General features: G+C 36.9%; 1 protein-coding gene across 1 annotated transcript; it reads left to right on the forward strand.

Moving 5' to 3' along the window:
- The first annotated feature begins 740 nt into the window (after window positions 1-740).
- On the forward strand, window positions 741-1,856 carry LOC134865779 (eotaxin-like). Its single transcript, XM_063885488.1, has 3 exons — window positions 741-936; window positions 1,041-1,155; window positions 1,426-1,856. The coding sequence occupies exons 1-3, from the start codon at window positions 870-872 to the stop codon at window positions 1,655-1,657; spliced, it is 414 nt and encodes a 137-aa protein (XP_063741558.1). The 5' UTR covers window positions 741-869; the 3' UTR covers window positions 1,658-1,856.
- Window positions 1,857-11,573: the final 9,717 nt, after the last annotated feature.

Genomic DNA, 11,573 nt, shown 5'->3' on the forward strand with positions numbered 1-11,573 from the left:
TCTATTTACAGTGTATCAGTCAATTCATCCTTTCTTTTTATTCTTATTTTTAAATGGCTTTAAATCAAGTTTATTTGTTGTCAGTTTGTAAAACATGAAGACAAATGCCTCCTGTATTCATGCCCCTGCTTTCCTCTATGTGTCCCCTACTGTAACTAATACAACTACTGTCAATGTGCTTTTCAATACTAATTTGGATTTTTTTATTTCATGTATTTTGAACCCATTCCTCTTTGTTGTTCCTCTTGTTGCCATTCAAAACTACCATCCTTTTTATCTGAGGATTTGATTAGAAAGCTAGACAGAGCTGGGCATGGTAGCCTGACTGATTACTCGCATAAATTTCCCCAGACCTCACCACCTATTTTATAAAAATAATTTAAAAGATAACAATATAAAAAGATTCTCTTTTCAGCCAACCAAACTTGTATACATCTAGTGACTCAAAGAGGCAGCTTGTGGCTTTCAGAGAGTGTAAAGGAAAGTGATGAAGCAACAGTCGTCTACTCTGTGGGCAGGCCTGTGGTAATGGACTGTGTCTAATCTTTGACTTGACAAAAGTGAACTCATTCTTTCCTCTCCCCACTGTGCGGCTATGATGCTCCCTTGTGACGATTAAGGGCGTGAGGATGGGGCTCAGGCGGAAGGGGCTTGTGTTTTATAAATGCCACAACAAAACTTGAATGATCAGAAAGACAGAACGAAGTTAGGTAATTTGAATGTACATACCAGCTGTGTGAGCAAGACTGTTTAGAGTTATTTTCTTCGAATGCTTCTCAAGCAAGCGGCAAGATTACGTTATTTCAGTAATTCAATTGTTTGGTTTTGTGTTGAGAGATACTTCACTCGACAATAGACAAAGCCAGAAGATGACATTCAGCCTGGTGATAACCGCTCTTCTCTGCTTCACCACATGGATGAGCACGGTCCATGCAAGTGAGTGTTTGAAAAGATGTTCAGGATTTTTGATGGAATGTGTGATCTGATTGTTCATTAGTTATCGGTACTAATTTTTTTTTTTTATTGTCTGTTTTTTTAAGCCTATGGACCAGTTTCCAGCTGTTGTCGCAGGGTGACTGATACGAAAATCCATAGGCAATCCATTCAGGATTACACCATTCAGTCAGAAGGCATCTGTCCAATCACAGCCATAGCGTAAGTGTCCTTGCAAATTCACACTGCATAGATGTATCATTATTTAAACAAATATCCACATGCAGTCACACATAAATTACAATATATTCCTATATGTGTTAGAATTACAAAAAAACACAACAGCTAATCTAATTTCATTGCTTACCGTCTCCATGCAGATCATTTAGTTTGGATGAAATTTGGCATCAAAAGAATATTTTTCAGAAATAAATTTAAAACATGTTGAAAAAGCATTATGATACCATTTTAAAAAATGAAAATTCATTACAGGTTTCAGACAAAAGATGGAAGCAGGATTTGTTCTGACCCTAACAATGGCTGGGCAAAAAGAATGATTAAGATTGTGGACAAGAAAAAACAAAAACAAGGATCAACAAGCAGCATCACACCAGCAGTGTCCGCTACATCAAAAAAGGCACCACAGAAGAAATGCAGAAATGGAAAAAGGCGCCAGGGGAAGAAGACCAAGGGAGGGAAGAAGGGGCAGAGAAAACGTACTTGAGGAATAACAAGACAAATCAAAGATACCACAGTCAGCAATCATTACTCTTTCCTTGTTGCCCTGCTATACTGCATACTTAGTGAACCTGAAACGGATTTTAATATATGTTTGATTCATGATAAAATATGCATTGTATATTTAAATATCTCTATATCGTACCTTTTTCCTGTCAGTTGCAAATAAAGTTTTCTTGAGCAAATTGTGTGTTTTTGTGAACAGATAGAATATAATGTGAAAGAAATGGTACTTATAGTTGCTTTTAAACTAACAATACCTGTTCTGTGTGTGACCCACACAAGGTACCAAAGACACCATACATAACTGAATTTGACAGTCAAAAAAAAACTGTGCTAATAGAAATGAAAAAAGTACTGCAATATGTTTGACCACTTACTTTCTACCCATCCTCTAACAGTGTCTTAACCAGGGTGGGAATTTCACGGCGGCCATGACGGCCAAGGCCTTCATTGCCCCTTGGTCTGGCCGTGATGCCCCGAAAATAATTGTACGTCGTATAGTCACCATGGCCGTTGTGCCCTGTTACTGTTAAAATCTCGAAGTTGCTTTAAAAGTGTCAGAGCGGTGGTCTGGGCTCTGAACTGCATTAGTCCTTGTAGCTTGGATTGGTTACGCGCACCTCACGTGTCATCATCGCATCATTCAATCATCATTGTAGCGTCTCGCTATAAGAATACAAGGAGGCCTCGTGTCTCTTTTTGTCCGTGGGTTTATTCAGTTCTGAGACAGGTGACTGTCGTCCGGAACCACGCCAAAACAACAAAGAAGTATGTTAATTATCACTCGCACACACATACCGTTAGCTCTCCCATAGCATTCCCTCGTCTCTCTCTCTCTCTTTCTAGGAACCTCCCTTCTCCTCACCCAGTGGCGTTTTTATATGTACAAAACTGGTGGGGCACGAACAACTTAGATATATAAGGGCTTTTTGTACCTTAATACATGGAGTAAAGAGCTCTATCACAAAGCAAAACTTAACAATAACAACAACCGTGATGCCTCAGCATGAAAACACCAGACTGTAGGAAAACACAGACACTCGTCACCATGGTTACAATAGCAATCGATCCATCGATACATAAACTATACTTTCGCTCACCAAAGCTCCAGTCGATGGTCAACTTCTTTCATTTTCTGTTTGTATTATTTACCGCTGGTGATGTAGTCTAAGCCCTCTCGTCTCCTCTTCATAACTACACTTTTCGCACACACACTTACAGTCAATCAGCTCTGACTTATGAGATGATGTTTCAGTGGGGCAGCGAGCGCTTTGCTCCACTTGTGATTTATTTTTTGCCGCACACATTGAATGAAAAACTACTCTATTCAATGCGCAGTGTAGTAAAAAAGTTATTTGTTTTCCATGTCGTTCATGTGTTTTTATTATCAGAAAGTTAAGTTGTTTATTTGTAAACTCCAAATCCTAATTTTTCCCTAAATGGCCTTTGTGCCCTGGCATGTGGCCTTTGTGCCCTAAAAAAAATTGTGACACAAAAGGCCAAATGGCTTTGCCCCTAAAATGATGAAATTCCTAGCCTGGTCTTAACCTACAAGTAATGTCCACATCACTTTTGTCTTTAATCAACTTTTGTTCTCTCTATTTTGACCAAAAGAACAAACTGTCTAAAGTTGCAAATGAGTAAAGCTGCAATATTTGTCCCTGGCATCTTAAAGTGGTAATATTTCCTTTCAATGTCAATGCCTTTTAAAGGTTGTGTTTGGTTTTATTTGAAACTGTGGGGTCCCATGCCACCACAACTACCACATCCTGAATACTCAGGCGAGTGTGTCTCTATGTAAGCGCATGTTCTCTGTAACCTAATTCAGCAGAAACTGAATATCGAGACCGTTTCCTCTGTTCTAAGAAAAATAAACACGATTAAACTCTATATGAAAGTCCTGCTTAACTGGACATGTATGACCACACTTTCACAGTTGGTAGAAACACTTTTGGTTTTACAGCAACTACAATGTCTGGTTCAATTTCAACGCTCTCATCTTCACAGTTTCAGCAATAAAACGTTGAAAAATACCACTCTGTACATTGAAAGAAGACAGACAAAGATGGTAACCAGCTGATAAACACTGTGCAGCGTTTAACAACTACGAAGCTAGGTTTCTTCTCAAGAGACTTAAACAAGGGAATATATTGGACCTACATTTATCAGATTGTCAGAAGCAGACTTGAAATGAATGCTAAGGTTACTCCATGTCATCAATTTAAAATGTGAGCAATAAAACGTATATAAAGCACATAATGAAATCTGATGTTGAACACAAACAAAAAAACATACTTTGTCAGGTTCAGTAAAGATAGTGGTTTGGGTAAAAAATAGTTTAGGGTTAGGGTTAACATTTATGAAAATTAGTTGTTATTAACACATCTTTGCTTACCTAATGGCATGTTACATTTATAACAATTTTACAGCTTGTTGCTCAACAAAACAATGGATACAGGTTTACCCAGCTGTAGAATATAGAGTTTTGCAAAATTAATAGATAGGGGGGTAATTGTCAGTCAAAATAGCCCTTAAGGTATTGGATTTATTTTTGGATATGTTAACCACAGGCCAAGCCCCTGCCTATACATCCTACTATGCAGAGTCCTTTATGGAGTTGAGGCCAAAAGCAGTCGTTTAATACAGATGGTCGACTTTGTGACATGAAATGCAAGCAACTGTGTGTTTGTGTGTGCTGTACATATGTTTGCATCCGGTAGGTGTTTTGTGGTTACGGTCAGAAGGAAAGTGCAACTAAAAATGCTTTTTCTTGGTGACACACAACACACACACACACACACACACACACACACACACACACACACACACACACACACACACACACACACACACACACACACACACACACACACACACACACACACACACACACACACACAGCAGCCATGCAAAGTGCTTGAAGGCTGCAAATACACAGCTCAAAGCAGAGCTGTAGAAAACCGACACTCATTTACAAACACTGCTCAAACAGAAATTACAGCTTCAACATCATTCCAAGCTCAAGACAGAGCTGTGCCTGATTAATATATGATTATTACAGAGCTGTATATTTCAATGACAAAATGATAGAACAATTCTGAAATAGAAGTCTTGAAAACACCTATAAAGATTTACCAACAGGTTTGTATCACACAACATCAACACTTATTTTTACACCTAAGCATACACACTCAACATCTCAGTCATGGTGGCAAAAATGGTGGGCCAATAATGAGACGAGGGTCGGGGAAAACCCATTGCACAGTGGTTCGAGCAAGTTTGCATTTACCACAAACTCTCTCCACTCTCAACCCCTCATATCTCCCCCCGGCTTTAGCACATTGAGACAGAGCTGTACTTTCTCCGCAGCCCACAGATAGTAGCAACGGTTTGTTTTACACATATTGTCATAGTGGTAGCACCACCAAATGATGGAAACATGTTAACTGAAAGCCCCTCACTCTTCCAGAAGGTCCATCCAAAACCCAGCACGTCACACAGAGGTGCAACCAGACGTCCATCACAAAGAGGGAAATTGAATTAACATTTGGACTGTAATGGAGTTATCTCATCACTTCTAAAATGAAGAGATAACTACTTTAGAGATGTAGAGCCAAGACATGTCCATCATCTAAACTCCAAAAAACGTAAATGCTGAAATGTATGTAAAGAGCATCAGTAAAAATCCCGACCCCTAAAAAAATGTTGGTCTGTTGTTAATGGAATATAACACTTAATACTGTCCTCAATGACAATTATAAGGTTCTTGAATACTTTTGTATTTGTATTCGGGTTTATACTTCACTTAACTTTATTTTGAATGAAAATACTTTTTTCTGAACAACATTTTCCGAAAAGCTCAAGTACTTCTTAATTTACACAATTAAACACACATGATATACCTATAACATGTGATGCAATGTTATAGATTAACTTACCTACAGAAAATTAAACAGTTAATATTAGCTCCACCTAAGTAACATGCTAATTACACATAAACACATCATCATAAGTGTACTATTATTGTAAGATGTGATAGTGTAACACTCACATGTTCTGCAATAAGCACTTTAAAGTAAATATTGTTTATAGTGTTTAAAGAGTTGAATAGTTATATAAGTATTTTTAAATATGTTATGCTAAATACTTCTTCTTGAACCCTCTCTGACTGAAGAATCTCTACCATCTGTCACCCTACGAAGAGTCCCACTACCAACAAACTCAACTAACTGTATGTTACTATGGTGAATCTTTGTCTTTTCAGGTTTATTTGTTAAGATAAGAAGCTCAGAGAGAAGGTGGCCTTAGGTGCTGAGATACCGATTGTAGCTCTATGAACCACAACGCACTTAGTAATCTGATCTGCAATTCACAATCACCAAACTTAAGCTGCTCATTTGTGACCATATTTTATTAGTATTGTACAATGAAAGTATTATTTACATATATACAGTCATCCAATGAACATTGTCATTACAGTTAAACACGAGAATGGCAAATATCGTAGACTACAATGAGGAAGGACTTTAAATAAAATATCAAAATGTTGAAAGGTCTCTGGAACTCAAACAGAAGAAATAGGAAGTTATAGCATTTCAACTTTGGTGTCAGTGACGGTGTTTGTGTCAGGTTAAACGTTGGAGTTTCCAGTTCTTTCCGTCTAAGTACGCCATGCTGGTCAATGTCCACAATTCCTTTGGGTCAGAGCAGATCCTCTTGTTTCTGAGCGTGGTAAATCTATTGAAAATCAAAACACAGAAAAATGCACTTTCAGTAAAATGTCGTATGTTGTATGAGCAGATGATCAAAACGAAATAAATCAAACTATTTCATCTCAATGAATCAAATTTTAATTGACAAAACTGGTGCTATCAATATATCTTAGGAAATGTTATGAGAAAATAAGCACAGAAATTCAACTTACACCACTGCGTTGATAGGGCATGCCGATGTATTTTGTTTGTAGTAACTCCTCAGCTTTTCTCGGTGGATTTGAGTGTTTGTAAGTTCTCGACAACAACTGGCTATCCCACCTTTGAATAGAGACACAAAATCGGATTATTATCAGCAACTTATTTTCTATAATCATGAAATATTACACTAGATTGTTCTCAAAAAATATTATATAAATTGACAAAATGCACAAACACATATGTTCTTACCCTGAGCTGAGGCTGAAGACACCAAGATAGTGACAAGAAGAAGCGAAACAAAGAAGAGACTCCTCATCTTGCGTCTCTGGCTAAAAATAGTATGATGTCTGTGTCTCTGCTGCCAGCCCTTTTAAACCCATCAACCCAGTCTACATATATGTGTCAATTGCAAGTAAAGCATGCTGCACCCACTGCTACACACACGGCTGGAAAGAAAAGTACTTATTTCCTCTAACAGCTAACTGGTGTGGTTTTTCGTCCGTCTACTCATCCCTGGTGGTCTGAGGGTGTCAAGAAATGTTCCACTGCAGGAAGGTGTGATATTTGCATGTATTTTACAGTATTCAAAATTCTAAATGTTATATGGAAAGTAAATGTTACACTAGTACCTATGATACCAGGTCATAAATTACGATCAGATTCAGAATACCTTTATCCACCCAACATTGATGTATACCCACATTGTTACATCAAAAGTGAACATAGAGACCAACAACTTAAACACTATTAGAAAGGGTATGCACATAATATTTAAAATTCAATTGGTAAATAATTCATTAGAGTCAGTTAAAATGATGAAGTGATTGACACACTTTCCTGCTTCACTATCATTTTAAAAGGATCGAAGTTCATTTATAGCTACAAAGCTATACACACACATTTTAGATATAGCTTTTCACTTTGCGTAGATTTTTTTTTGCCAGTTTTTGTAATAATAATGATAATAATAATCCAATAATAACATACTGGGCTCAATAGAACATGACATATAGGTAAGAGGAAACCTTTTATGTCACTGCCAAGTTCATGGGTTATTGGTATAGTCACTCCTTACTGTGAGGTTTTTGAGGTGTGTGTGTTTTTTTGTACTACTCATTTCTGCCACCACAGTGCATGCAGGAAGAGAAAACTCTCTTTATCCTTTCCACTGAAACCTACATGTTTTAAGTTAGTGTATTCATGACTGCTTATACTATTGTACTGTTCAGTCTTTCGAGACAAACAGTTTATCAATATAAGATGTTAATATTTGCGTGCTAATAAATAGGCCAACATTAATCACTAAACCAAGATGAGTGATTAAAACCTCAGAATAAAAAAGCAGGTGTTATTCAAATAACGAAAAATAACTCTTAGCTTAGCCTATCCTCATTAACAGCCCTTATCATGATTAAAATGGATGTAAGGAAGACCTTCACTGTAGACTTACCACTCTTAATATTTCCACATTGGTAAATGTTGTTCCCTCTATTCAATTGACAAGGAATAGCATCTGGAAGGCTTGCTGTTCTCCTAAATGTCCAACAGAGGGCACTACCAAATAGAAACACAATCAGTACAAGAAAACTGTTCACTATGGATGCTAGTTAGCCAGCTAAAAGATCCAAGAGTGAAAGTTTTCAGTCTTTCGTAACTTAGTTATTTTATTTCAAAAATGTTTTGGATACTGTATCTTATTGGTCAAATGTATCCTGATATATGTTTTAAAAATACCTGGTGAGTATCTTTGTTATGACAATGTGAGCTTACCAAAATATAAGCTAGTTTTATATATGACAAAACCCTGAACTTTTAAATGAATGAACTCTGCCTGCTACATTTCAGCTAGAAATAAAAGTCACAGGGTAATCAGATACTTGCAAAATTTGTTATATTCATAAAGTTATTTTATAGATAATGATATAGGCTATTTCTCAGTATCAACACTGACTGAAAGTTGTTGCCTATGTAGGTCGCTTTTTCCTGGTCAAACTGTGTGAGAGCCTGAGATATGCTGAAACTACATGTGGGAGGCCACTGAGGCCAACCCAGGATTTTGACTTTGAGGCAGGTTAGCTTTAAAACCTATGTGTTCCTTAAAATTAGACAATTGTGTCATAAAATGAAGTAAAAACAATTGACTTCATCAAAATTCATTAAAGCACAACCATAGACTGAGCATATAACACAACACACAAATGCCCAGGTTAAGGTAATGAGACATTCAAGCAATGAAGGGTGACTTCATTGCTTGCTGACACTCCCTCCTAGGTTTACATGCTGGAGCTCTATGGCAGGGGGGTCCAAACTTTTTTCCCTGAGGGCCACATACAAAAAACATAGGAAGGTCTGGGCCCCTCACTAGAGGAGAGGTATATTGCCTTATAAGTGAAGTTAGCAAAATCAATCAGATGTAGGTAAATTATTCTTGAATAATCTCTAAGAAACATCACAGCTCTCCGTAGGGATTCAGTTATTTAGTTACAAACAGTGTTGCAGCTCACCCTTAAAACAGAAGCCTCACGTTATACAGTAGTAGAGGGAAATATGATTTGTTTGAACATGTTCAACTTTAATTTACTAAATTTATTTGCAAATTGGGCTTATTAACACATGAATACTACTGTGTAATATATTATATTTACATATTTAAGAAGTACAATATAAGGAAAGCACAAGTGTCAGGTGTGGGCCATATTCCATTATACTTTTAGCATTTGCTGAGGGCCCATTAAAAGTGGGCCGCGGGCCGGATTTGGCCCCCGGTCCACAGTTTGGACACCCCTGCTCTATGGTGAGGCAGATCATTACTAAACTGACTTCTCGTGACTTTGATGTTTTGGTTCACTCTCACTGCTCTCATAGTACTGTTTTCGGGTGCAGCTGGCAGCTGTTTCCAGCAAAAAAAAAAGCATTATAAAACCGTTATCTACCTGCTCAGTTAGCTGGTGAACGTGGCGTAGCATTTAGCATTTACTAAATGTGGAGACCACCAACCGGAGCTCAAAGAGAGTGAATGTTGGACTTACATTGATCATGTGGACGGAAATATTCATCCAAATGAATAATTATTTTGGTTTTTAACTGATGAATGTGAAAATAGGCAATTCATATTATAGTTTGGTATATCAACTTTAAAGCTGATATGTCCATGTTGTGTTCCAAACTTTTCTCATCAGGAAACATTGTTATCACTCATGGAAGGCAATTCTGTAGCAAAGGGAAATTATATTTATAAAGATAGAAAATAGAACATACCACTTAAATGATATTTGGAATTAAAGTTACAATGTCTCTAAAGAAGTCATCTTATAGTCAATAAGCTCTGAGGGAGCTGTCACCCTGTCACCTTCGAAAATACATTATAAGAGGAGTTTTTTCAATTGGGTCCATTATGTTTAATTGACTCTATCCTGTCCCTCCTCAATGACACTCTGTTATTACGATTTAGGAATAATCGCTACTTTATCCTTTAGTTGTACCGCAGAGTGCTGAGGTCTGCTGGGCACTGATTCACTTTAAAATTATTCTCTATTGTTCTCTCATTTAGGAATAAGTTTGAGCCCATAAAGATAATTATATGAGGGAAGAATAAGTCCTCCACAGTTACAGTCTTGATTGAATATTTCAGATTAATAGCCTTGGTGTAAATGAGAAACTTGTGAATGAGGTTCATAAAAAAGGAGAAGTCCTTTTTTCATTCAGAAATGTTTTGTAATTTGATCTCTCAGTTTAAGTGAGGCCAATCACACCAGTTATGCTTCCTTCCTCATTTGGAAAAATCATTTCTGCTTTTCATTGAAAAAGACGTTTCGATATTTCATTCGCCAAATCCAGTAAGGACATGCCTGTTTGATTTAATATTTTTTTACTTTGCACAAGAGCCTGGTGGCTTTAACATTTATTTTGTAATAAAGCTGCTCTCAATGTTTTGAGATGCATGCATTCAAACCATTTTTACATGCACATTTTCAGATTAACAAATAAATATTAGTAACTTATGGTGTACTGAAGAGTGGAAGCATATGTCACTTTCATTTTTCTTCTGGATTTTACCCAAAGCACAAGATAAAATAAAATAACACTGCTTTCTAGCATAAATAAAAACACCTGAAAGGACATTTAGTGAGATACAAACCAAGTGGAATATACACTACAAAAGTGTGGACATGCAGAGTATGGGTCAACTTTCAGAAACGTTCTTGTTTAAAGATCATTATACTGTATAAGTATAGGGCTTAATAAGAATTGTTTATTAATAAATACACACTGTTTGTATGTACATTGTGTATCTTTGCTTAGCTTTTGTTAAAATGACCATTTTCTTTACTTGCTTGTCTCTGTTTGTTAAATGCACTTGTTGCATGCACACAATCACAGGACTAGCTCCTCAGGCATCAAATGAAGGTCTGCTATGTTACCCAGTAGATTAAAATCCCAGTGTGCTCATCTGAAAACCTATGTCCTTCACATCAACTATTTCCTTTTTCTTTTTATTAATTAAGGGTAAGATCCTCTCCTTTGCAAGCAGACACCCCTATCAACCTTGAAAATAAACCCAAATGTCCTAAGGGCAATAGGTCACAGACATGACTTTAGCTTTGGTCATATTCAAATCATACAGAGAAAGTCTGGGATCAAAAATTCAGGTTAAATTAATTTTATTAGCAGGCAGAAAGAAACCCTGATGCTTAGTCTTTTTTTGCATTTGTGGGACGTTTTGGAGCTTTTTATAAAGCTACAACTTAACAATAGTAGAAGGAAAATCATAACTTGGTTAATAAGATATTTAAAATATCAATTGAATTCTTCTTGCAAAGAAGGCCCTCTCAAACAAGCCCAGACTTGTAACTAAAATGGCAAATTACCGAATTTGGGTGGAGGATGCTCGGAAATATGCGGTGGCAAGGATCTCCTTCCTTCCCTTTTCTTTCCCCTGTACTGACCATTATAGTCAGCAACAGAGAGAAAGGAGGGAAAGAAAGA

The sequence above is a fragment of the Eleginops maclovinus genome, chromosome 6 (genome assembly GCF_036324505.1).
Source record: "Eleginops maclovinus isolate JMC-PN-2008 ecotype Puerto Natales chromosome 6, JC_Emac_rtc_rv5, whole genome shotgun sequence".
In the NCBI taxonomy this organism is placed as follows: Eukaryota; Metazoa; Chordata; class Actinopteri; order Perciformes; family Eleginopidae; genus Eleginops; species Eleginops maclovinus.

What these genes read in the sequence shown, in the direction of transcription:
- LOC134865779 (XM_063885488.1), top strand. Translation starts at nt 870, where the DNA reads ATGACATTCAGCCTGGTGATAACCGCTCTTCTCTGCTTCACCACATGG. An exon ending in GATGAGCACGGTCCATGCAA is followed by an intron (nt 937 to 1,040) that starts GTGAGTGTTTGA and finishes TGTTTTTTTAAG; the next exon opens with CCTATGGACCAGTTTCCAGC. An exon ending in TGTCCAATCACAGCCATAGC is followed by an intron (nt 1,156 to 1,425) that starts GTAAGTGTCCTT and finishes AATTCATTACAG; the next exon opens with GTTTCAGACAAAAGATGGAA.